Source organism: Hippocampus zosterae, chromosome 10 (genome assembly GCF_025434085.1).
Source record: "Hippocampus zosterae strain Florida chromosome 10, ASM2543408v3, whole genome shotgun sequence".
Classification (NCBI taxonomy): domain Eukaryota; kingdom Metazoa; phylum Chordata; class Actinopteri; order Syngnathiformes; family Syngnathidae; genus Hippocampus; species Hippocampus zosterae.
In genome coordinates, this window is record NC_067460.1 from 14,296,897 (window position 1) to 14,324,475 (window position 27,579).

General features: G+C 43.4%; 1 protein-coding gene and 1 long non-coding RNA gene across 4 annotated transcripts in view; both read right to left on the minus strand.

Moving 5' to 3' along the window:
• Nucleotides 1–27,579, minus strand: part of LOC127609428 (uncharacterized) — a 353,255-nt gene that overhangs the window by 173,985 nt on the left and 151,691 nt on the right. Inside the window, exon 2 of the long non-coding RNA XR_007964561.1 lies at nt 1,181–2,127. This is a non-coding gene — a long non-coding RNA (uncharacterized LOC127609428). The remainder of the gene's footprint in view (nt 1–1,180; nt 2,128–27,579) is intronic.
• On the minus strand, nt 1,857–27,475 carry ppp1r37 (protein phosphatase 1, regulatory subunit 37). Of its 3 annotated transcripts, none has more exons than XM_052079175.1 (13): nt 25,915–27,475; nt 15,493–15,590; nt 13,089–13,134; nt 11,969–12,069; nt 10,310–10,429; nt 9,478–9,628; nt 9,244–9,399; nt 8,146–8,258; nt 6,708–6,849; nt 6,450–6,616; nt 4,245–5,508; nt 4,078–4,159; nt 1,857–3,060 (listed from the first exon to the last, which is right to left on the minus strand). In XM_052079175.1, exons 1-12 carry the CDS (start codon nt 26,570–26,572, stop codon nt 4,083–4,085), a joined length of 3,093 nt encoding a protein of 1,030 aa, XP_051935135.1. In that variant the 5' UTR covers nt 26,573–27,475; the 3' UTR covers nt 1,857–3,060; nt 4,078–4,082. The 3 variants fall into 3 exon arrangements, with proteins under 3 accessions (XP_051935135.1, XP_051935136.1, XP_051935134.1); XM_052079176.1 differs by having other exon boundaries at nt 4,069–4,159; XM_052079174.1 differs by having other exon boundaries at nt 1,857–4,159.

Consider the following 27,579-nt stretch of genomic DNA (forward strand, 5'->3'; position numbering starts at 1 on the left):
ACAAAAGTACATGTCGAAGTAGAGTATTCCTCCGCTGTTCCCAGGAATGAAGCGAAAGCTTTCCTTTCCGTCCAGTGGACTGCGAGTCAACAGGTCAGATGGGGTCTGACACCGTGGATAAATCCCCACTGTTCTCCAGCCTGCCGTCACATTCCTGAAGTACAACTAAGCCCACCCGGAGACCCAGCAAGGACACTTTTGATCGCTCCCCACGTTGCTCCCCCCCCCAGGATGGTGCACGGGACGAGAATCATGGATGGCCCATTTGTACCCTCTTTTCCCCTTCATACAGGAAAAAACACCAATCGCATTATGTTGTGGTAGTATTTAGGTGTTGCACATTAACTCTCAATAATGACTAGTTTTTAAAGTATAAGTCAGTTGATTTGTACAAAAGAATTTCCACAGCATTAAATACACCATTGACCAATTTGAGGACAGTAATTATAAAGTGGAGAATACCCACTACTAAGAAGTGGACTTCCCTCCAACATTCATGGCATGTAAAGAGGCCAACAGCAACAATGAAGGAGCTCCAGGAATTTCTGGCAAGTGTACTAAAGTGTACATGTACTAAACGGTCAGTCGTTTAGTACACGTGACTACAATCTCCGAATGTCTGGGCTATGGGGTAGGTTGGCAAGGCCTGGTTCCATTTTGCAAAAACATTTAAAAAAATCTCCAAAGGGCATATGGGAAAATATGAAATAGCGCAGGAAAACCCGTATTAAATTGTTTTGGTTGTAATCCCCAACGCTATTCATAACCTAAAATGTCCTACCTATTGTGAAGGATGATGATGGTGGCAGCATCATTATTTAGGGTTGTTGTTCCTCAGTTAGAACTGTGGTTGGTGGAAGAAACGATGAACATTTCTAAATACCAGTCAGGCTTCCCCGAAGAAGAAAAAAAGAGAAAGGTTCAGGAGAAGCCTACTAAAATATCTCAACCTCATTTGGGGTTAATCAGCAGCACTTTAAATGGCAGATGTGTGCAGACTCACTTGACGAGATCTTAAATCTGATTGATTACTTCTGAACACAACCACATCCGTAGCTTCAAAACGGTTCACACACTTGTGCAACATTCTCAATGCATTTGAAATTGTATATTTTGATTCCAAGAACATAACAAGACATTGTTATTAAATAACATTGAAAGCATGCATTCAATATCATACCGGTCAACTCATACGGTTTAGCCATAGTTCATACGGATTTTGTGGTGAATCTTACGTATATGGCCGTATCGCACAAATCATACGGATTCTGAACATTTCCGTTTTTTGTCCCCCCCGCCCCCACCGACAGGTAGTTCCGTTTGCTTTTGCCCAGAACGGTGCTCCTCTACTCGAATGCTTTCATTTCCGGAATACAACTCTTAACACAGTAATGCCACTAAGTAGAATGATGATTAGACATTAACCAGACATTGTATTATGGAGATCTACAATAAATATCATTGAACATTTCGTGGGTTTTTTTCTGTGCCGTTATTTTTGACATAAAATGCTTTGGTATGTTGTAAGGATCGTTTGCTCTTTATACGGATTTTTTTGGTAGTTTATACAGGTTGGCGCTCCGAAAAGTTGACAGGTATGCATTATTGTTGGATTAATGTCGCAATTGTGACCCCCCCCCCCAATTGCTTAATTATAATGCATGCATTAATTTCTTATTGATGTATTGCAGTTAAACAAATTACACAAAAAAGAACCGTAGTAAATTAAACAATTATAATCATAATCATAATCATACGGCACATATGTTAGTTTATTTCTTAAATCATAGGTTACCAGCCCAATATTCCTAACTTGATGCTCATCACAGAAAAATAAATCAATTAAAAGTCAATGGTAGAGTCATTACATGCATTTATTTGAGTGGAACAAATTTCGCCATACATATCTTTGTGATTACCAGCACAGTTCTGAATTAAGTTAACAATTTATTAAAAAGGTCTAAAAATTAAAGCATTTACAAACAGTAGGGATGCAAAACGAGAAGCGTCTTGCTTGGTGGAGTCATGTGACTTGGCGAGCAGCAGCGTGTTACAGCGGTGCCCTCTGGCGGCCAACTGGCGTCAGCGGCACCACGTGACATGTTGCTTCCGGGTTACTTGATTTGCCTTATCAGGAATGCACCCCGACTGCTACTTAACAAGTCAAGCACTCCAAACTTGCCCCCCCGCCCCCGCTCCCCCAATGCCCCTCGCCCCGCCCAAAAAGTATTTCCTCTAATTGAAATATATAAATCTAATACAGGGTGGGGTTTTAAAACAAATCTAGGAGTGGAGGCTGGATAATTCCCAAAACTCATCAAATAAATACAAATGATTTGTCAAAGGTGCCCCCCCCCCCCAAAAAAAAGAAAACGGGTGAAGAAAAGGAGGAAGAGAAGATGATTTATTGATTTGAGCAACCTGAAAAGAAAGCACTGGGGGTTGTGGCTTCAGGTTTGGTTTGTGTTGATTCCTGAGGGGCCAAAGTGACAACCAGACAAGACGAAAACCGGAAGGCGGGATCACTTTGGCGCAGGTCCCTTGAAACTCGGAACAAGGATGAGAAGGACGAAAAATAAGACCCCTTGATGGTCACTGAATGCAGTGCTGTGACATTAAAGCCGGGAGGTGTGCTCAGCAGGGTCCACAATTGTTATTTGTGTGCTGCCCAAGCTAGCACTGAAAGCTTTCCTGATGGCACCCGCACACGCGCGCACACATGCACACCCGATTGGTCTTTGGTTAGTGTTTTTCTTCTTGCTCCCGTGTTGCCATGGAAAGAATAGAAAAAAAAAATGTGATGACAGCATGGTTACTTGGTCTTTGTTCCCCTTGCACACACGCTTCAATGGTTGTAGTGACGTCACGTTTATTTATTCATTCATTTATTATTTGTGTGTGTGTGTGTGTGTGTGTGTGTGTGTGTTCGTGTCCTTCGATAATTAGCAGAACTCATTTAGAACACTTGAGCGTTTTTGACTTTTGCGTCCTTTGGAAGAGATGCCTGGATTTGCTAAGGTCAGAGAACTAGTTCTGGATTCTCTCCTGTCCTCACAGGACCTGTGGAAGACAGGAAGTTAGCTGAGAACACTTTGTGGAATGGAAGCTGTGGTGAAAAGTAGTATTAGAACCTGAAATGTTGTTGTATTGGTAGGACTGCAGCGCTTGGGCATTTTCATCCCATTTGGATTGAGCATCACAGTTGTTCCGTAGCAGCGTGCCGGTAAATGTTTGGCATGCAGCAAAGGGAAATAGATTTTTTGAAACCCCTGCCAATTTCGATATTTGGCTGGATAATTGGATAACCGGTAACTTTGACGATTAATTTAAAAAAAAGTATATAATGAATAAAATAACTTTTTGATCAATTTGAGCTCACATCAATAAAGATATAAATTACAGGCAGAACAGTGCATTGTTTTACAAAATTTTGTCCTGCAGTATGTTCAGCTTTAGAACAGAGAAAAATCGGCAATAATTATCTGAATTTTAGGGGTGGGGCTAGGGTGAATGTTTGAATGCCATTATCTTTGTATTGTTATAATTTGCTAATGAATAAAAAAAAAAAAAAAATTGAATTTAAACCCCCCCTAGCAAAAATAGTCCGATATTTGCTGATTTTAAAAAGAGCTAAATGTCATCCAGGCCCTTCTAATTACTATACAACCGCAGTACTGTGGTGCCTTTACGGGGTGTTGCCTGCTGAATGAGGTCAGAAGTTGGAGTCAGTCAGAATGGCCAGTTACCATGCAATTAATTCTGTGTGAGTATCTGCTCCATGCTCCTCAGCAGTGGTTTCATTTGTGATTTTTTTTCAGGGGGAGGGGTAATGAATGTTTGAATGTCATTTTTATTGCTGTATTACGTTATTGTGCAAGCAAAAACAAAAAAAAAAAACAAAAAAAACCCCAAACAAACAAAAAAACCCTGCCCATTTTTGCCAAGTTTAAAACGGCTAATTTCGGCCAATTAAATCAGCCATCCGGTTAATCTAACATTTTTTCAATCGTGTTCGGCAGCCCCTAGAAACCACTGTGTGTGTATCCCGCTTTAAATGCCGAGTTTCACCTGTAAAACCTTTTTCATGGAGCATCTCTGCCGGTGTCCAAACTGGCTTCCAGAAGGAGCTCCTCCAGGTCTTGTGTGCAGCTCACACTCACTACGTAGCCAAAAACAAAACACGCACATTAAATATTTATTCATGCATTCGAGTATCAAGTGTCATGGCTCATACACGCACACACCGTGTTCCATGACACAGCTGCCAGGTTTGGGGCTGTCGGTGTCGAGGAGGTGGAGAGAGAATTCGGGCTTCATGCCGTTGGGCAAAAGTGAACTGACGACCTTCGGCTCGCCCTCATCGGCGGAGCTCTCATCGGCGGAGTCCTCCGTTTCAGGTTGGACGGCAGTGACGGATGTCGGTTGGTCGGAGGGGACGGGCTGTGCTACTTCCTGTCCATCTAGCTCAGTTTGATGATGTTCTCCATCCAGTTTTAGACTGTGGCCGTCGTTTGTGGTCACGGTCAAGGAGCTGGCGTTCACGTCTTTTGTGTTGTCATGACGTTCGGAGCCTTGCGTTAGTTGGTCCTGTGTGGATGCTGAGGTCTGGATTTCCTCTTCGGAGTCGCCACTTGTGGCTTCCAGCGGCACCTCTCTACTCTCCTCCACTAGAAGAGCATCTTTCAGTTCCTCATCGGGGCTCTCTGGTTTGAGGCCTGCAGGCTGAGCAGACGAAGGGCTTAAATTCGAGGCTGGCGATTGTTCACTTGTCGGTGGCGGCTCTAAAGAGTTGCCAATGACGTCGTGGTCGCGGCTGGGCTCTCGCGTGCGGTTCGGCGTGGTGCCGTGTAAGTTTTCGTGCGTCGGCTGCATTTGCTTGGCAGAGCCTGCGCCGGTTTCTGAAGTCTCCTTCAATGGCTCCTGGGTGTGGCCTGCGCCCATCTGAGCCTCTGGTGGACTCTCCACCCGAGTCACCATGAAGATCTTGTGACCCCGCCCGGGACTGGAGACTGATATGCAGCGGCCCGGAGAGGGAGGCGTGCCCGGAGAAACCGGGCTGTCGGTAACGGTGATTCCTGAAATGATGTTCGTTGAGGGCGGCGGGGATGCTTGTAAGGGACTCAACATGGGCGCAACCACTTCAATTTGAGGGGGAGTCGGACTTTGAAGCGTGTTTGACTCAGACGAGGCCTTCGTGATGATTTCCTCCTCATCTTCAGTGTCGGAGTCAGAGTCCAGGTTCAGCGGAGAAACACTCACCTCGGTGCTTGCCTTCGCCTCGCTGCTCGGCTGTCCTTCGCTTCCTGTTTGATCCCCTCGTTTCCGGTCATTGCTTTCCTCCCCTTCTTCTTCTCTTGTTCCGTCTTCGGTGGCAATTTCGGCCATGGATGCCGACTGCCTCATCATTTGCTCCGTTTCCTCCCTCTCCTTAGCCAGGATGAAGTTCCTCTTGCAGCCGTTCTGGATTTCGGCCAGCAAGGCACGCTGCGTCTCAATGAAACTCTTCACCTGTAGGACGCAAATACATCTTCAAAGTGCAACAGAACCATGCAAAGATTCATTCTCAAAGTCACAATTTCAAGATTTTGCACCTGTTTAGCACTGCGGTGAATGAAGTAAAGTAGCCCCCCTTATTGCGGGATCCTTGTTTGCCGTCACGCTACATTGCAGACTTTTTACCTCTACTTTGTTCTGCATCCCATTTATTTTTGGCGTAATTCCACTGTGAAGCCACCAGGTGGCGGGACACAATTATATGCCAGCACACGCTTGATTTGAGTGCGGCAATTGTACCATATAAAGATGCTAAATATTGAATAATCAATCTCACTTAGCGTATCATATAAGCAATATAACAGGGCCAGTACCGGTTCCGACACGGCAACCCCAACTCGACTTGATGGGCCACCACTCAAAAAGGCTTCATGTCTGACTTTGGTCATTCAATACAAACCCTGGAACGCAACTGTTCAAATTCAAACAAAGCATGATGTCCACAGTTGAGGCTTTTTTTGTGCGTGTAGATTTCTAGTTCGATATTGTAAAACAATCCGTGTTTTTTACGGCTGAATTTACACAGCATGATTGAAGTGATTATTAAAAAGTGGCTTCATTGTGACATGCATCTAAATAAATAAATAAACAATGTGCATGGAATCAGATATCTTCAGACTGGAATCAGACCTCTTTCTGATGCCTCTAAAAATCCAAAAGGAATCAGAGCCTCAAAAAGGCAAAATTGGATATACGCTGTCAGTACGAGCTTGACTTGCTCAGGCGTACATTTCTGGGGGGAAAATGAATTCAACTAGTAAAACTACAAAGTATTACAACAATATAGAAGCAACGTGAATCACATTTTTGGGCCCCCCAAGTGCAGTAGCCTTCTTTTTAATACACAATATCTAATCTTTCCACAAACTGTTAATTATTGACTAGCATAAGCTCACAGTTTCTTTCTTGGGCTCCCGGTCTAGGTCGAGGCGCAGCAGGGAGGTGTTGACTTTCAAGGCGAGCGACAGCGCCATCAGTCCACCTGTCTTGATCTCATTTTCTCGCAGATCCAGACGCAGCAGCCTCGGGCTCTCGGCGATAAATTCGGCCACCGCTACCGCCCCTACCGCACAAGGCGGGGGAAGAAAAGCGTTGGGATGAAAAATGCACAAACAGCTTAAATTGTGAAACTCGAAACGTGCTTTATTTGTCACCTTCACAGGACAGTTTAGTGGAGGCGAGGCCGAGTCTAAGCACAGAGCGATTGGCGATCAGTCCATCTTTCAGCTTGTGGATGCCTTCATTGCCCACTGAGTTATGACCCAGGTTTAGTGTCTCCAGACTTTGGGTGCAAGGCTGAGAGAATGTAAAACAAGCAAGCACTTAACTTAAGTCATCAGACATTTGAGAGATACGATAGGTTAGTGTTGAACATTTTTGAGAAGTAATCTAATTGTGATTACATGAAACAATATGTCAACATGAGGATCGGACTTGCTCAGCACGGAACTTTTCCTGACACCATAAAAATTATTAAATAAAATATATATATTTAAAAAATGAAGTGCACCAAGGGACATGAATCAGTGGCATACAAGACTACGAAATATAGTTTTTAGAAATAAAACCTCTGGCTTGTTTTTGTCTTGAAGAACATTTATGTGGGGTTCGCGAGAGCGGAATACTAATTTAAGACAACAACTGCACTGGAACAGGTAGAGTTAGGTGTGGCATTTCAATCCAATTGTGCGGCCAACCATGAAAATGATAAAAACCAACAGAACAAAATTGGCGCTGCTCTGACAAACGGGCATTCAGCGTCGTCTAAATGGGGAAGGACAAACAATGAGCTCCTTATCGGCCAGCACCAATGTGACGCGGATGAGACGACTCCTCAAAACAAATGAGCCCATTGAATTTAGTTTTTGAACATCTTCGGCGGTTAATGTGGTGCAAATGCCGCAGATTTCCTCAAGTAGCAGCAGCTCTATGCTATCAAACACTCGTGTTGTGCAGCTTTAAAGATGCCATCTTTTTGCCAAGATGATCTTTAAACAAAATTAGATAAATCAAATAGATGAGACAAAAATATTTTTGATAATTTACGGCCCGGCGGTTCACTTCATTGCCCTACACCGAGGGTCGGTAACATGTGGCTCTGGAGCCGCACTCCGTGCCTTCTCTCTTCTCGTTCGACTCGAGAGGCGTTCAAAGACAGCCTCCGAAAAACGGAAATTAATGATCACTTCACTGACACGAAGAACAGCTAAAATAATCCATCAAAACAAAAAAATCAAGCGAGGAAATCACAAAATAAATTCTATGGGGGCGTTTGTGAACACACAACAAAGGAATGAATAACAAACAATTCTGAGACATGCTAGTCTCCTACATACATATATCATGTGTTTCCTTCATCGTAAGCTTTATCAAAGGTTTTTATTTTTTTGCGGCTCCAGACATATTTGTTTTTTGTTATTTTTGTCCTATATAAATCAGCATGTATTGTATTGTATTGTATATGGCTCTTTCAACATTTTGGTTTGCCGACCACTGCCATATACCGTTTCTTGACACTCGTCGCTCCAATTTTTTTATATTGTCTTGCTGTCATCTTTCAATTTAACAGCGCTGGTGTGACTGTGTGCATACCAGTGCAGCAGCAAGGTAGCCCATGCCATTGTGTGTCAGCTGGTTGTTCCATAGCACCAATGTGACGAGGCCTTTCCTCTGCTCTTTTAGTCCTTCACACACATAGGCCAAACCTGTGACAACAACCCCCCCCCCCCACACACACACACGCACACCAAACACAGTCAGTCAGTCAGTCCATCTGTGTCCTGCTAAAGCTAGCAAAATATCATTAGCAGCAGCAACAACACATTGTGGCAAATGGGGCCGTATAAAATGAGGAACATGTCGATAAAAAAAAAAAAAAGAGAGGACGCCCCAACAAAAATAACTCAGGATGAATTATTCAGACCGCGATGATAAAATTATATCATCCGCATTCATTTTCATCAACCACGACTCAAGTCTCCAGCTGAGAGATATTTTTGTGTTCTGTGTGCATTGGTTACATAAATGGAGTTTAAATAAATATGTGGGCACCAGAGAGTTGGATGCTGATGAGCTCATGAGTCCCTCTAGTATTCAAACGCATCAAAAGAGATGCCGGAGTGTTTTTGCCAACATGGACATTTCAGGTTTTACAACATTATCGTCACTTTATACAGAAGGATTGGGATGGAGATGGTCTTGTTATGTATGAGTTCCCATTAATCATCACGACTATGGCTGCAGCTATCGAACATTTTTAGAATCGATTATCATCCTATTGATTGATCAGGTAATCGTTTCCAAATTGATTCCTGCATTATTAACACTTTTATTCCCCATGATGGATAAGTGCGTCTTGAAAAACCACGACGGCCACCTCCCTAGGACGTATTTTTTACATCTTTTCTTTTGTTTTTTTCTTTATTGGATCATAGTGTGCAGAAGGGTCTGACGCAGCCTCTGACTCAGGATCAGGCTTGTCTGCATTGTAAAAGATTTAAAATCTGGCCAGCATGTGACATTTGTAAGGGATCAGCCAGGACCATGTTGCAGAAGAAGTTGAAGTAGAGGGGGAGGGATGCATAGGGAGCTGTGCAGTAGCATGGAGTTACAACAAAGTGTATTCGAACCAGTAGCGATGTTTCGGCCCTAAATGACAAAAAAACGGATTAATAGGGGCTGCAACAGTACCTGAGTCCAGAATGTGGTTGTTGCGCAGGTCCAGAATTTGGATGTTGTAATTGAACTTGAGCAGGTTGCCGAGCTGGGCTGAATCCTGCAGGCCGTTGAGCTTGTTGTCGGCAAGGTACAACTCCCGCAGGTTCATGTTCATCTTCAGAGCCGTTGCTAAAAACACGCCATGAAATGATTTCATTCATTCAATTCATTGAACACAGTTATTGATGGGGTTTGTCCCACGCTTACCCAGCAACATGAGCGGTCTGCCGGATAAGCCGGCATTCTCCAGGTGCAGGACAGCCAGGCTGCCGCTGATCCTGAGCGCTCGAGCCACAAAGGGAGCCGAATGGTCCAGTAGTGGCGTGTTTCTTGCATCCAGATACTGCAGAGAGCTTGTCTGTGGTGGTAGAAAACAATCGTGTACCACTAAGGAAAATTTGTTTTCGACAGATGAACACGATTACCTTATCAGCTCCTCATTTGTTGTTAAACTAGCCAATGATAACCTTGCGCAAGCGGCTTTCACATTTGCAGTTTGGACAGGGAGGGGTGAATCTCTCATCTGGAGGGAGTCTCAAAACTCCCCCACAATAAATCATTTATCACTTTTTTTTTCTCCAAATAGTTGCCACAGGGGTCGGGAAAATCCGTATGTGCCCTAGCTCCGCCCACTGGTCTTCGTGGTGACAAAAGCGATAATTGTGTATTTTCACAGAACAATGTCAGAGATATCAAAATGTTGAAACAAATGCTCCAGATGACTAATTTCAAGGATAGACCCCCACCCCAAAAAAACCCAAAAACTTGTCTATTCCAAAACAATATAGCCTATTCACGATTTATCATTGTATGCTACTATATACAGCATGTGACGTAAAACTCATATACGATAAAGATGATGTCGGCTTACAGTATATTCAATGCTAACTGTCCTCATGAATGACATTCGAGCTTCATCAAAATTGGAGAACCAGACAGAATTTTTTGGTACATGTTGCAATCTCAAGCCATGTTACAGACCAATAATAATAAGCTTATGCACAGCACAACAGAAGCGGCAATGGAGGCTACGGCTTACCTTCCTCATCATGTGAGCGGCGGCTTGCCATCCCCGCGTGCCGATGTGCTTGTTGAAGGAGATGTTGAGGTGTGTGGCTGACTCGTAGTACTCGATCATGTCAAACAGAGCCGAGGCGCCCTGAGAAGCAGAAAACCAAAAACCAAAAGCAAAAGGCAACAATCAATCGACAGGTAACCAACGTTGACCAATCGCTGTAGTCATCATGGTAACTGTTGCATGACAAGGGCTGACTTTTTCCCGTCTTTCGGAGACTGAAGAGCAGATGTGGACTAAGCACTTGTCGACCAGTCATAGATTGGGATTCGTTATTGGCACATAATCAAAATCAAGTGACTGAGTGTCAGGTGAGGGGGGGGGGGGTGAAAAAGGATCGAGATGTCCCTATCTATTACGATGTATTATTTATGAACCACAGCAAGTTGTCCTGGTCCTGAGGTAGCAAAGCAGCAATGCCACATTGCTGTCTTTTTATCAAATGCTGTGCCATTTTAACGCCAGATGTAACGGCCCACACATCTTCCAAAAAGTTACATTTTTGACTCATCAGTCCACAGAATTTCTTTCCTAGTCTTGAGGTTCATCAAGATATCTTTTAGCAAATGTGAGACGGATCATTTTGGACAGCAGTGATTTTCGCCTGGGAACTCTCCCACAGATGCCATTTTGGCCCGTGTCTTTCTTATGCTAGAGTCATGAACACTGACCTGAACTCAGGCCAACGAGGTCGGGAGTTCTTTGGATGTTGTTCTAGGTTCTTTTGCAACCTCTCCTGTATGAGTCGCCATCACACTCAAGAGTAATTTTAGCTGGTCGACTCTTGGGAATGTTTGTTTCCAGGTTTTCTCTATTTGTGGATAATGATTCCAACAGTGGTTCACTGCAGCCCCACAGTCTTGGAAATGTCTTTGTAGGCTTTTCCAGACTGATGTATTTCAAAACATTTATTTCCCTAATTTCTTGAATTTGCAAATACTTTTCACGACACTGTACGTGTGTGTCCGTGTGTGTATATCTGCGGGGCGGCTGAAAGTGAGCTACATCGAATTCAAAAGCAGTCCACCCATCTGGTTTTAACGGATGGCTTTTGAAAATGATCTATGCTGTAGATCCTCGTATATCACTTGTAAGTGTCAATCTATTCTCATCACACCATCTGGATGTGATGAACTCATCCCCTTCAATAGATCCATTTGCTGTCTTGCCTTCGCCTTCCCTTTCAGGTTCTTATTTCAGTTGCGCTCATCCACCTCAGACTGAGGTGATGCTATTTGGTGACTCATTCCCTACCCGGCTTTTGGCCTGCATTGTGCATCTGGAAACGACGGGTTTGTTTGGCTGTCTGCGTGTATTTGTAGGGCAAGAATTGTGAAGGCAGCGGACGAAACAGCATGCAGTAATTCAAGTGAACTTTCCATGCCGGTATGACCTCAGTCTGACTGCGTGCACAACTTGTGTCTGCGACTGGAAATAAACCTCACAGTGTTTTACAGTTTGCGATCTTGTGACAGGATGCGTCCCTCAGGTCTACATTATAGTACCTGCCTCTTATCTGCCTGCAGCCTCAAAGGGGATGTGGTAGAATCAAAACCGACACACACTCAAGCACTTGGTCACACCAGTCTGGAGTATCGAGAATTAAAACAAATGTGTTCTTACATCTTCATCTAAGTTGGTCTGCTCCAGGTCTATCACTTTAAACTGGACTCTCTTTAAAACTTCTTCCAGGGACTCGCAAGCCTTGTAGTCCAATTTTTCACCTGTGCACAAACAGACACAGCCCGTGTATTATGATTTGCAGGACAAAATAATTTACAGTGCGACCTCCAACGTGAAACACGTTCAAAAGTCGTAGATTTTAAACAACCAAGTCAAATAAATTTGGGGAGTTCAAACCAGCAAATCATGCACCCAACCAGTCGATCAAAATCGACCGGTGCGTATCGAGAACTGATGCCTGTAAAGCGGAAATTTTGCTTTGACTTTTTGGGGGTGATTTAATGATCAGTTATTGGATTAATTCTTTCAGCCCTAGGTACAGTCAAGAACATATTTTGAACATTACCGTATTAATCCGAATATAAGACGGCCCTGATTATAAGACGACCGCCTCTTTTTCCAAGACTAAAGTTTGAAAAAAGACTTTTTGAACACCAAATAAATTTTTATAGTGAAAATCATTACAGTACATCTGAAACAAATGATTATAACAATATATTTGAGAGAAAAAGCATGCTATTTTGCCTCATTCAAATCTCAATATCTTATCATTTAAATATGTAAACTAAAGTGCAATCACATTCGTAAATGAATGGCCTCTGGTTTTTAAAATGTAAATGACATCAAAACTTCTCCTCAGCTGCCAGTTAACCTGGCCGATCTTCGACCCACTTTTCTCCACATTGTCGCTACGTTTCTCCATTTTCTGTTATCTCTTCTATTATTTTCTTCGCTTTTCTTTCTTTCCGTTATTTTTTATTTTTCTTCTTCATGACAGGGGTTCACTTTGGCCTGGGGAGTCAAGTTCAGCATTCGCTTCAATGATATCTGGCGCCATCTAGCGTCGTGAATGGGTATAATGCCTAGACCCCGAATATAAGACGACCGCCACCTTTTCAGTCTTATTTCAACGCAAAAAACACCATCTTATATTCAGGCAAATACGGTACTTGTTGAAAGTAGTGCCATAGAATGGCTTGGGTTCAACTTTGGAGGTTGTCATCAAATGTAAGCACTTCATCAGATAAACTTGTGCCAATTTGCAGTTGTTGATGCTTACCTTTTAGATCCAAGCATTCATTTCGCTGGGTCAGGTCTTTAAGTTCCTGTAATAATAATTCAAATACAACAACAGCACAAGTGAGAAACAAAGCGCTTTCTTGTGAAATCACATCTTGCGCTGCACATTTTGAAACATCTCCATACCACACAAACCACTGAGAGAAAAAAAAATCTAAACAAACTTCCCCTTACGTAATCCGAGATAAACATTTTGCTTGATAAATCTGGTGCTTTCCTGTTCTCTGTGTTTCTGTGTCGATGCGCATGTCACTGCGAACGTGACGGATTCCGCTAATTAGCAGTCGGTATGAACTTTGTGACAGTTAAGGCTGTCGGGCAGCGCATCACACTTTAAACAAAACTATTTTTTGCCTCTTGCCCTGGTGATACACTCGCCCATGCAAACACTCTGAGTGCTGCCCTCGAAACTATGTGCCAGCAAATAGTTGGCTCTCCATCCCATTCAGCATGAACTCCATTACCTCTGTCCCCGTGCCACACTGCTGGTAATTATTTGAGCCCGGCTGGACGTGCTGACACCCCCCAGCCCCGCGTGACTCAACAGGTCTTAATAAGCTCATTTGACATTACAAAACATATGTCCTATGGTATATAAGAGAGGGTAATAAAGATAAAATACAGAAAGTTAGTGTTTGGTCATTTATATATTACGGTACCACCTCAATCATTAAATTAACAAACAACATGTCTGAGTTTACATGGCAACATAGGAGAACGTAGGCCAGCACAGTGGAAGTGACTGTCTTGATTTGCCCATTCCAACTTCGAATGCGATTTAAAACACAGCTCATACAATTTACTAAGGTTCTATAAAAGTGGCAGTTTGACACTGCATGGAATTGGTTTCTAACTATGTTCAAACTGGAGGTGCACCAGCATCCCAGGAAGGATTGCGTTCAACCTCAAAAGCTCCACAGTCCAGCATACATACGGTATGCTACACGAGGACAAAACCCTGGGGTTCTTTGTAACAATGTCCGAAGATGCGGGTGGCAGTTGCAGTAGCAAATATATTCACCACGCAGCTGCTAAACAATCATATTTATACACATTGAGCGACACAAACAACCGGCCTGAAATGCACATATCATATCAGGCCCCTGGCAAGCGGCCGAATGCATGACAAACACAGAATACACATTCACAGAAAGAGGCACGGTCTGAATGGTGACTGAACTCTTCTCACAAAATCCCTAAAAGGGGCCAACAGTTCTTGTCTGACAGTCTTGTTTACATGGTTGCTTCCTGAAATGATGACTCAGCATAAATTAAAAATTGAAAAAAAGCTGTTGGAAGAAGTGCTAAGCATCACAACTATGATAAATAACAAAAAGATGGGTGTATAGTTAAAAAACAAAACAAAACAAAAAACAAAGAGGTACCAACTGAAGAAATGATTTCTCAGAATATGACTGGGAAGAAGGGAAGAGGGGCTGGTGATTCTGGCCCAGATACTGGGGCAGTGGAAATGTACCCAGATCATAAAGTGAAGGCCTGAGCATCAGCTTCGCAGTGTGATGTGTTTTTCCTCAAGTAACTGTGACGTTAACTCTCGGTTGACCGGGCGTGAGGGGGATTCCTTTGTTGAGTGTTTCGACCTACCGGTAACCATTTAGAGATCCTTCTTCATTGTGGGGGTTGTAACTAGGGCAAAAATGGATTCAAATACACAGCGATCACATGTGCTAATTCACATACACAGGCAATCCTCACAAAACTGGATTTGAGGAACTGCTCCTACAGAGGGATTATGGGACACATGACTGCTGGCTAACCCATAAGACAAGGCTGCAAAAGAAAACAAGAAACTAGAAACACTAGTCTTTCTGCTGGGGCTATTAGTAGTTTATCTAAAATCACAAACATTTTTTTTTTTTAATTTTACGGTGAATCCTTACAAATGCCTCAAAGCCAAACATGCTGTCATGGTTCTGGTAGAGGGAGGGATCGGGTCAACTTTGTCCGGTTATGTGGTTGGTTCCTATGGCTGATCGAGGCATTTGCACATAGACCGGAGCTGTCAGAGCTAAAACGTGTTCGCGCCCACACCGGTAAGCAGCAGTAGCAGTTGCTAGCTTCAGGACGGCAGAGTCAGCGGGAGCATAGACTGCAGTAAATTGCAGTTGAGTACACTAAATTACAGAGTAAATGGCATCATGGAGGGACCAAAAAAAAAAAAAAAAAAAAAAGCAGGAGTTCAGCTGGCCGGGGGTGTGATTACATTTAATGAGGCATGTGACATGAATCCCAGTCGCTATTCATCGGTGTGGTTTCGCAAAGTGTTTTAATTAAGATATCCTTTATTTGTCCCGCAATGGGGAAACTACAATTTATCCACTAAATGTGTGTGCGTGTGTATGTTGGGAATCGATGGGCCTCACCTGAATCTGTTTGAGCACTTTAGGAATGGGCTTACAGTTGAGCTTGTGACAGGCCTGTTTATACGAAGACAGGATGTCGTCCACTGTCACATTCTGAGCTGGAAAAGCACACAAAAAGAAAAACCAATAGGGTTTACGTTTAGTTGACATTGCAGTGTCAAGTGTAGTTTCAAATACCCCAAACCACACTTCCATACACACGCAGGATGGTCAAATATACAATGGGCCGTTTTTGCAGACACACATTTGCCTGGAATCTTGTTTTCACATGTCCAACAACAAACACAAACACATAGCGTAAAAGGTCGGGATGCTATCTGAAGACAAAAGCTACATGACTAATCCTAAAATGGGTAATTGGGGAAATATTACAGACATTAAGAACTATTTGAAGACATGTATAAATATGCTTTGCATATCTCGAAGTTAGTTCATACTAAAAGCGGCTTCATTCAGATTTGTTTTAAATCAGGGGTCCTCAACCCCTGGGCCCCGGACCGGTACCGGTCTGTGGGGCATTTGGTGTTGGAGGCACAAAAGAATGAAGGACTTATATTACTTCCGTTTTATTTATTTCTGAGTCTGATAGATATTTTATTTTGAAAAAAGTCAGCGGATTCTCTGCAACATCCGTCGAGAGTGTTACTCTTGACGCAGGCCAAGAAGCGCTACTCGGTCACGTGATCGGTTCCCGCTAAAATGAAACCCAGGAGCTCGCCAAATTGGCCTTTGGAAAGTTTCTTTGCGAAGGGGAAAAAGCCTAACCAGGAGACAGAAGACGAGCCTGCGACATTCAAGAAAAAGAAGGCGAAATTTAATCGACTGTATCAGGAGTCCTACACAAAATACGGATTTATCTAAACGGTAGATTCCTACGCAGCAAGCCACCTCAGCATAATATGCGGCGATGGTGAGTCGTAATTTTCAAGCACTTAGAATTTGCGTTGTATCTATGTATTTTGAAGGCATGGTTAAAGGTGACCATAGCGACCAGAGCGTGTTGCGGCCAGATAGAATGTTCCTCATGTCATGATTCATGTTCATTATTATTGTTTCAAAAATACCACAGTTTTCATGTGGGTGATATCATATTATTTTGTTGTATTTATCCGTCACGCCTTAAAGGCCGGTCCTTGAAAATAGTTTCTGACATTAAACCGGTCCGTGGAGCAAAAAAGGTTGGGGACCGGCTGTTTTAAATGACTAAAGGCACTCGCTGCCAACAATTACATAGTCATCATCAACTAACTTTTTAGTTATCATTGTGGCTGTAGTTGGGAGCATTACAAAGCTGCACTACAGGGGTAAACTGTAACCGTTTCATCATCGGATTATAAACATCGGCAGTTCTAGACCACAGCGAACTAAAACAAGGGGAAAAGAGCAAAAATTCACTTCCTAGGGCTGCCGCCGAGTAGTCTACCGATTATCCCAGCAATTAATCAGTTGAAATGTGATTGTTCATTTTTAAACGGCATAACTCTGCATATGAGGTGCAGACATTATTTCCATCCACTTGGTGTTGCCATCCTCCCGTTGTACTGTTGTATTTGTGTCTTGGGAGTCTGTATGCCTTTAAAAAGCAGGGCTTGGCTTGGTGGGTGACATGGGCGCAAGAGTGTAGTTCACAGGCTGGAAGCGTGTAGAGTTGCGTCAACATCTTGCAACATGGTACGGTGCATGGGACGGAAGTGACATTAGTTCATGTGGAAAAATGAATTATATTTTTTCTTTTTTGCGTGATTATTTAACGGTTCTTCTGTGCATTCTTTACAAAGTTTTGATGTCTCCGTCTGAATCTCATTATAAATCTGCCGTCCAGTGAGCACTGACTAGTAACTTATTCAGTGTCACGGTGTTTCATAGCTTTCCTCCGCCGACTCAGTCTCAGCATGGATAAGAGTATTTTGATAAATATAGTTGAGAGGAGTGTCAGTATGCCTCTGTTGAGGCATGAATGTTTGCACCGCAATGGAGGGGCGGGGGCAGCGACAAGAGTTTCAATGCATCGCTTCAGAGATGTAGTCATCATGTTACAGCTCTCCGGCTCGTGCTGTCAAATCATCCCGTTTGCGACCTCTTTTTGTGCTCAGTAGTTCTGTGCGTAAAATTCTGATCTGATGAACAGAAGACGAAAAAGTAGGAAAGTTGTCCTGCAATCTAGAAAACTGCAAATGTACTATTTGACTGAGGTTAGGGGTTGAGATTCCTGCTGTCTGCGTGCCAGTTAAATGCCCTTGGCAATCTATACCGTCTCGCCAGAGTTGAGACCGTCTGCGTCACCTTATCAGTCTGCTCCATCTCCTTTCCACGGTTTCCTGACGGTGCCTTCTGTCACTCTACTCATTTTGAGGTTCAACCACTTTCAGCGGGAACATGTAACCGCAAAGCCCAAGAGGCCTATAACAAACACGATTAAAGCTGCAGTCAATGATGAATGGGGCGGCCAATTCAAGAGGACACAGTTTGTGGAGCGTTTCATCAAGCACACACTCAAAAGGACTCATGTTTTATGACGACTCGTCCATTTTTGTATGCTGAAGAATATATCCCCTTTTTTTCCCTCCAGTTTGGTGTTAGTCAGTGAAGTTGCGTGCCTTCAGTGTAGCTCCGCATTGTGCCGCAACATGTCGCACTGAAATCTGCTGGAAGATGCTGCAGTGAGATTTAAAGCAAGAAGAAAAAGGACGCCCCTTCGGTGTAATGCGGTGCCACGATTTCCCATTTTAGTATTTGTTGTGTCTACGGAGCAGAGAGAATTTTTGCATGAGTAGTATTGTATGCTGTGGGTGTAGTTGCTGCTGCGTGCGTGTTCAAGTAGATTTTATTTGAAGTCTCATAATTACCAGACCATCTACGCTATTTGCCATTTGATTAAATAGTTCGGTGTTGAAATAGTCAACGAGTAATTCTCGTTGTTTTATGTGCCAGTTTGAGAATAACATTTAAATGGAAGTGCGGAAAAGCTTGAAGCAATCACTTTGCCTCTTATTTGGAAAACTTTGCAAACATGAGTGTGAGAACGGGCCTGGGAGAAGACTTTCAAAGCTGTTACAACAAGTTTTAAGTGTGTATTGTATGAGCTCTCTATAAACTCAGATTTTCATGTAACATTGGTGGGTTTGAAATTTATCTCCTGCTTTAATCAAGGTGGGTTTAGAGTGTAGTGGGTTCAAGGACCACTGGGAATTGCGAAAATGACCCTAGAACAGTAGTTCTTAACCTGCGTTTGATCGAACCCCAGGGATTCGGTGAATCAGTCTCAGGGGTTCGACGGAGCCTGCTTGGCAATCACTGGCTGCAGATGACGTTGCTTGTCCAATCAGTGCTGCAGGAAACCGAGTTTGCTCAGTAGTCAACATGTGACTGTCGTGATTGTACGCCATGTGATTTAAAAAAACAAATAATAATAATACACGCTAAGCCAGGCAAAAAACAAAAACAAAAACAAAGTGGTCAGACGAATATGTACAACATGGATTCACATGCATCATGGAACATGATGGATGGGACTCATTGTCCAATCTTGCATGATTTGTCATGCCAAGTTGAGCAACTCCTGTCTCGCGCCGGGAAAACTGAAGGAACGCTTCTCAATTCATATTTAGATTTTTCACAAAGGGTTCCATGAATCTGCATTTGGACCGGTTGGGTTTGGTCCCTCTAACAAGGTTAAGAACCACTGCCCTCGAACCTCTTTGTCAAAACAGCAGGCTTTTGACTTTGTCCTTTTATGGTATGGGTTATTAATACTATTGTTGTACATCCTATCGTGATAGCCAAATGTTATATTGTGGTGGCTTGATTAGAAAAAAAGATCTCATAAGTGTGCCAGTATTTTACTTTTTTGTTTTTAAATTGGGAGTTAGCCCACTCAACAGAGAACGCAATCAAGTCAAATTCCACACCACATTTGCTCACACTATTTCAAGTGTGCAGCCTTGCAAGCTTGAATGGTACAAGGTGTCCCTTCCAGCGAACACTCTGACCGTGGAAGAGAGTTATTGTGCCGAGTGGAGGTGGCGCAAGTGTGTGCAAACACTTCCAGCGGGAAAGGTGGGGTTTGCCGGCTGGTGGTCTCTTGCTTACCACACAGCATTTCCACACATACAACTCATTGATTGCAGAAGAGAGTAACGGGTAAACTGGGAGAGAACTCGTGAGTGTTCAAGCCTTACGAATGGGTCAGGTACTGGGACACCTTTTTTTAGAGGCCAGATCGTAGCACTGAATCAGCTCGTAACAGTTAAATATTTGGTGATAACTGGGCAGAGAGGTGCAGCAGCCTGGTAGGATCTTTCATATGCCAGCTATGTGCTGTTATTTTGCTTTTGTTTTTCCATCACTTCCTTCTGTGCTGCTGGTACATGCCGAGAGGGAGTGGTGACTGGGAGCAGGGGGAAACGGCTGATCCAAACATCTTTGAAAATCCATGCTGGGAGGAAGCAGAGAGGCGACGGCAAACACAAACACGGCGTGTAAAAAAGGTCAAGATGATGACAGTGTCAACCGAGACAAACTACAATCCCAGTTTAAGAGGCTTAAGATCAGGTCAACGCAGATCTGTAAAGAAAAATCTACTGAAAGGAAGGCAGCATCGATTGATTTTTTTTTTCCATTCACAAGCTACCCGATTCAACAAACTGATCTATCAAGTCTCTGGATTTTGTTAAACACTGGGACACTTCCCACCTCAGGTTTTGTTTGGATCTTAAGGTGTTTAAACAGAAAGCTATTAAAACTCATTCAATACCAGCCAATTGTGGACCAAGTCTGAAAAGACGTTTAAGAACGTCTTTGGGAGTGAATGAGTGAAAGTTAAATCATTTCCAGACAGTCGCAGCAGTGCCACCATTGCATGCGAGCTACAGTACAATTTCCAGACTGGTGTCAACAACTGTGAATAAAAAAAACTTTTGGCGACAAGGGAACTCGAACTGCCATAAATTACAAATATATTGCTACAGCCGAGGAGCTGGTAGTCCTGGTTTAGGCATTTCTCTGTTGTATAGCTAATCTCGTTGACATTAAGGCAATTCACGATTATTAGTTATTATTCAGCTAAATCCCCTTCTGCACCCCCACCCTTCAACATTGGGTTTGAATTTCAATATCACACCTTCAAGTATGCATTTCTAATCTGTTTGTAGAGTACTTGGACCTTTGCACTTTTAAAAGGTACAATAAAACCCTTCACACAGCAGAGCAGGTCGCGGTTGATGTGCCAACCAATTGACATCCTTGCCCCCCCACTCAAGGACATCCTTGTCCAAAGCATGTGATCAAATGCTGCAGGTCTCGGTTACATCTGGAAATCAGCAAGATTTTTGAGCTTTCAAAAAAAGTAATGCCGCGAACATATGCTGCCACACATCAGTGTAACTGCCAATCAAGACAGCGTAATGGGAAGTGACCATGCAACCTATGAAAACAATATCATGTACCTTCATTTAACTCATTTGTGGGCGTGTGTGTCAGCATCAGACTCCCAATGTTCCAGCTCGACTGGGACTGTTAAGTGGATTTAAGATTTTCATTACCAACATAGGATGCATACTATGTTGTCAATTTTCTGTATTAGAGAATAGATTAGTCAAGCCACTGTAGCCCCCCCCCCCCCCACTCCCTCCCTTCTCCCCCGGCTCTGGTTCTGCAGCGGGTAATACACAATTATCACACAATCCTCTTGAACTAGTTCTCTGCAATGGAAAGAATTAGATAATTGCCAAGAAGTAGTCATCAAACATGAATTAGTTCTCAAGTCTCTCCGATACACAACTCAATAACCAGTAAACGGTTCGTCGTTCAATGGAAGAGATTGCAAACGGAACACTTACAGATACCGGCACGTAACCAGCTTATAATAATCCACTTTGTCACAGATGCGAACTGATTGGCTATAACATTAAGCCCCAATTCCACTGAGTGGTACGTCTTAGTTCAGTTTGCCACAGTAACCAGGGGTGCACATAGAATTTTGGATTGGTTATCAAACGAGAGCCAGAGATTGTTGCCTGGTGCTCATGTCCTGGTCTGCTCCCTGGACACTCTGGAGGAGGTGGGCAACAGGCGGATGCTAGCTAAGATAAAAGCTATGATGAACAGTCCCTACCACCCCCTCCAGCCCACCCTGACAGCACTGGGTAGCTCCTTCAAGCCAGAGACTGTTACACCTGCGCTGCAAGAAGGAGAGATACTGCCGCCCGTTCCTACCGACTGCTGTTAGGCTGCTGAATAAAAAATAAAATATGTGAAAAACAAGTAACAATGGTAAATAGTACAGCCACCTTATCTATATCTATATTTATATTGCACTTAATTGAACTGTGTACAGCTCTCTGTAAATCATTTATTTTTGTGCATGTAAACACTTTGTGTCTTCTTCTACCCCCCCCCCCCCCCCACACACACACAATTTTGCTGCTATAGACTGTCAATTTCCCCAGTGTGGGACAAATAAAGGATATCTTAGCTTATCATTTATGTACTGACCCACCGACCTCACATGTAATCACTACCATCTGAAAAGTACTTTCATTAAATTTTTTTGGATCCATCCAAACTGAGTAGTATCTATGAATTTTTGGCAAGGTGCCTGGTGAATTTATGACAGTCTTTTGTGTTACTGTTGGATGATGCACTAAACAAACACTTTTTTTTTTTAATGTGTGAAGACCCAGCTGACATTTTGTGTGTACGGGGGAAAGCTGAGCCTTTGTCAAACACCGTTGTTAGGCCAATCAGCCTTAAAAGGTCACTGAACATTTAACGCTAGCGATGACATCAAAATGTAGGAACAGCATCACAGGAATATCTTTCCGATACAAAGCAAACAGGCACCGATAACTTCAGCGAGCAAGAACAACCATTTATGCACCTTTGAAATACAGCAGCTCAAAGTTGAAAACTGGCAAGAAGCGACGACTGAAATCAGCTCCGGCTCAACATGCCCGTGCCAGTTTTCAAAATAGACGCTCCCAGTCAGCACCACCGCTCCCGGGACACCAGAGCAACGTCATTCACACTTGACAGCTGGCTGGTTCCACAGAGGTAAGCAGGAGGAGAAGGACTGTGGCTCTAATGCTGGGAACTCAAATCTTGCCTGGACAAAACGCTGATGAAAGTGAGGTGTCAAAATGAATTTAGGGGCACATCCGAAAAAGAGTGGGATTCTAAAGCTAGCACAACATATATGGATACCACGGAGAACCCAAATCAATGCAAAACTGATTATTTCTACACGCGTGGCTTGATAACTGCCAATTTGCACTTTGGAATTCCAGCATTTGCGCGAAATTATTTGCTGATCAATCATGTCTTAAAGTCGCTGAGGCTAAATGGCGCGCTCATTGAGTTTGCGGGCGAAACAAGAACAATACCCGCGCGATGGCAACACCCCTCAGCAAGCAACCTTCTGTGCGGAAACAGGAGATCAGCACATCCAGGGAGAAGCCCCGATTTTATTCCAAAAACATTTTTAAAAACCAACAACTTAAAACTATTAATTTTCCCCCATAGATAAGGAACAAAATTTAGCCAAATGTTTATCCTCATTTATCACATTCAAATTGACAAATCTACAAATAAGTACCACCCGGCACCCCACAAAATCCACAAAAGATTTCACATTATCAGTCCTCAAAAAACAATCAAAACAAACACACAAAATCTCTCACACAAGTACTGAGTGGGTACAGATGGTACAATGGGGGGTACAAGGGTTCTATTTTTAAATGAAGGGGGTATTTAGTGGCCGATTCACAGCGCGCACGTGTGAAGTGTTTGTCGGCGTACCCATCAGTGGGAGAGCAAGGAATTCCTGTTTGACAAGTGAGCAGAAAGGCCTACACAGACATGAGTATAGACCAAAAGGAAAAAAATAATAATCACTGCTACACGCTTTAAAAAATATATACAAATATTTCTTTTTGCTCCTACCTTTGCGTGCTCTATCGCACAATCCTTTTAGGGAATTTGATTCTAGGGGAAAAGTGTTTTGAAGAATAATTCTCAGTTTCTTTGATCACACAAACTAGGCCAATGGAACACTCAAAAGTTATCTTTGCACAATGAAAGCACATTGTTTTAAGAGCGGTTGGTCACAATTAAACGCGCTCGTTGCAGAATGAGCTGCAACAACCTGTAGACCAGTTATCATTCCAAAACCAGCCATGTTATCGCATCTCGCCCATCTCCACTTTGTTCCAGTAGCCCATTTTTCATCAAGGTGCTCTGGTTCCCCAGCACCTGACGCAGACCTTGTTTGGCCGGGCGACGTCTGAGCCGGCATGTCATTCATTTTATTATCTCACATCATAGTATGAGGTAGGCATTAGCGTGAAGGATCTTGCCCAAGGACCCACACTGGATGGTGTTATGTACGTGTGTGTGTGTGTGTATATGTATATGTGTGTGTGTGTATATACATATACACACACACACACACACACACAAGTGGTGAATTTCATTTTATATTCTTGCAACAGTTAAGGTAGCATGTTATTTTTACCCTGCTCATTGGTGAGACTGTCTTAACGGAAAGGCTGATTTTTCTAATTCGGTAAAAAAGGGATTTAAAACAATGCCTATACAGTTTGAATCCAGAAAAAAAAACATGATTCCAAATGTAATTGATCCCAATGGGAATTTTCATTTTTAAAGCAGACCAGCGGACCAAATTGTGGCCAACCAGAGGGTACGCTGTGCAGGAATGTGTGTTATGTGATCGCATTTCGGTCTATTCCTTTGAGTTTGTGGAGGATGATATTTCACCACCGAGCGATTATTTTGCAGCAAATTGGAGCCTCACAGGTTGCAGGGCCCTGCCAATAGAAGGGCCCCAAAGGCGAAAGGGAAACACCATCCTAGCAGGATGACTATTGTTCCTCCTGACTCAAGGTTCAGGCAGCAAGTCATGTTACCTTCCATTCATTCATTGCCACAGCAATCTAGAGTTGCTCCATGAACATTTACGGTCGCCATTTATTCAGCTCTGTTCTGAACTGTGACTCATTTTGTCGACGGGGCGGAAAAAGCTCCTGGCATTTTGATCTCAGGCCCAATTCGTTGTTTTTCTTTAAAGAAGAAAAAGTAAAATGATAGAACTTGCCAGACTAGTAGACGAAACAAATGGATACTGAATGCATTAACAAACCCTGCAGTGACAAAAGGTTTGTGGGAATGCAAACTCTAATGGCACAGATCAGAATTATGGTTAGAGCCATTAGATAATGTAACTTACGATGACAAACAAAAGGGTCTGCCTGCTCAGCGCAATGTTGGACCAAAGCAATGCTAACATGAATAGAATTGAATGAATGTTCCGGGTGGGTAAGTAAAAGAACAGTAAAATTTTGGCTAAATGTTTGGAACTAATAATCAGTGATGCAGACTGATTCAGAACTAGTGAACAATTTCGAAAAAAAATTCAAAAAAAAATCGAAATCATACTTTCATTTGGTGGTGCTGTGGTTTAAAAAACAACAACAACAACAACAACAACAACCGGTCATGCCCTAACGTGGTGTAAGACAAAAATGATTTTGTTTTTTAACATTTTGCTTGACAGAGCTGCTGAAGTGCTAAACACACCTCAACGGGATAAACAGCAGTGAGCCAGCAGACATGCAGCGCAATTAAGGCAGTGCCATGTCCGGCATCAACTTTCGGGACAAGAGTAAATACAATTTACGACAGTGGAATCTACCCACAAGACACTAACCGTGTTTATCTCTTTTACCACCTTTCAGTTTCTCTGCATCAAATCAATTGATACATGTTCATTTCACCAAGCCTTACTTGTATTGAATGTCACTACGTTGCCAGGATGACTGATGTAAAGCTTCAGAAAATACGTGCAGGTTTCACACCGAATTAGTCTTTTTAGGCATAAGAGTGTACTTTGCGGCTTTGGAAGTAAAGACAAACCGTTTTGTTGCGCAGTTGTATTTTCATGAAAGACTCCAACTGGCGTTTGTAAAAGGGGTGAGGACTCTGCATATTTGTGTTTCCAGATATTATTCCGTAGTGAGGACACACTGTGGCATACAGCAAACACAGAGGCACATATGATGAATGGTCATTAAGCAAACAAAACGTATCGAGGGACTTTTAGCGTGGGCATAAATGGTGATTTGAGTTGTGAAACCTTTAGCCAGCATTGTAGCTTTTGACCATTTTTTAAACCACGTGATTTTACTTTTGTTTGTATTTTAAGTGTGGCCCTAATACTCCTAAGTACAAGGAGTACTATACAAGGAGTACTAAGGGGCCAAATATGTTGTGAGACAAATATGCAGGTGTGCTCAGAGGCTTGTTCGTGCAGGCACACTGAACAGATTCAATAAATGATAACAAGAAGCTTCACACATTAATAGAAAGACAAACACACACAGGCACGTACACACACTGGGAGTGTATTACCATGTCTCCAGGGGTCCTTCGGTTCCACTGCTCCAGAAACAATGTCGTCATCTGAAGGAAACGTCACCCTCTTGCCACTTAGCTTGTGTTTATCATCCTCTTCCTCCACTGTGGGATACAGCACAGCATGGTCCGTGCCAGTTGGCTCGCCTGTATGGCGTGAGTTTGACTGGCTATCTGCCTCGCTGTCAGCCAGGACAACTTGCCTCGAGGGGTCTGAAATACCACCTGACTGCAACGGGACAGTTATCTCGGCTTCCAGCACGCCGCTCTCGTCCAAGCTCAGGTCCACACCCATGTCCATCTCCCCGCCATCGTCTTCTTCAACCGGGTCATTTAACGTAAGGGGTTCGGCGTCCTTTGGGTCCTTCATTTTATCAACAGCACCGTTTTCTTTGTGGTCCCCATCGCTTGGGAAGAATGAGTCAGTCGGGTTCGGTGACCGAGTGTGGCCACTGCTCTGTCTATTCCCATTGACCTCATCAATTTCCAGTGTGTCCTTAACCTGGTGGTTGTCCCCCTTGGCCACCAGAAGGTTGTCAGTGAGCTGAGGCATGGTTTCAACGGGGAGCACTGTTTGCCTATCGGTATCACCGATCAGCTCAGAGATGCAGACTCCGTCCGTGCAGAAGGTAGTGTTACGATGACCATCGTCCATGCTCGTTTCGGTCTTGATATTGCACAGATCGAGACGCTGCTCTCTGATATTCACGTTTTCATGTCCAGTCCAACGCAAAAGTCTTTCACTCTTAGCAAACAGCCTCGACCGGCAAATTGACAGGGATATGGTTAACAGGCTGCAAAATTCTCAAGTGGACACTTTGATGACTGTTTTTTGAATTAGAGTGCGAGTGTAGAGATCATCAATAACACACCAGAAGATGCCTGTGTGACATGCGAAATTGCAATCGCAGTTCGGAGGCAACTTTATGCCACTAAATTGACAATGGATGGAGGTTGACAGCAGTTAATAAAGGACTACCAGCCAGCCAGTCAGTCTGGGCGTCTCCGGTACATTAGCAGAGTGATCTTTTTCTTATTTTATTTTTTTTTACAGTGACTTATTCATTTGGAACTAGGCGAGTTGACCTGCTGTTAGCTAGCGTGCTACAGTCGATGCCCCGCAATGACACCTAGGCCCAGGCATCCTCGCATACCTGCCGTGTCACGTAGGACCTCGAAGTGCATTATTTAGGACGCATGGAAAGTAATCGTTGTGGTCGTCTCACTTCGAGTGTCGCGCCGCAACAATCGGCTCACATCTCAGCTCGTCGAACAGCACTGGCGGATGGAAAACAAACAGGCGTCACACCGACATACACCGACCGAGACCTCTTCAGCATGTCTCCGAGGGGCTCGAGAGCAGACACATACTCTCGGTCCGGACTAGCATTCGGGGTTTTTTTAGGAGCTATGTATCCAGTAGGCGGACAAGTCCGCGGAAAGTACAGTAAGTTGGACGTGTTTTTGTCTAACGCGTTCATTCGCAGGTAGGCGGCAGGCTAGCTCGTAAAGTCCAACAAGCGTTTGTTGTTCACACATCTGACGTCAGCGTGTCGTACCACACGGGCTGCGTTCAACAGCATCACTGTTGCTAAAAGTGTTGCAAAAATAAAAATCAAACGAGCTCCACAGAAGCATGTAGAGACATGTGGATGAAGTACT

What these genes read in the sequence shown, in the direction of transcription:
- ppp1r37 (XM_052079175.1), bottom strand. Translation starts at nt 26,572, where the DNA reads ATGGACGATGGTCATCGTAACACTACCTTCTGCACGGACGGAGTCTGC. An exon ending in CCGCTCACATGATGAGGAAG is followed by an intron (nt 9,629 to 10,309) that starts GTAAGCCGTAGC and finishes CTACCACCACAG; the next exon opens with ACAAGCTCTCTGCAGTATCT. An exon ending in GCTACCTTGCTGCTGCACTG is followed by an intron (nt 6,850 to 8,145) that starts GTATGCACACAG and finishes ACATTCTCTCAG; the next exon opens with CCTTGCACCCAAAGTCTGGA.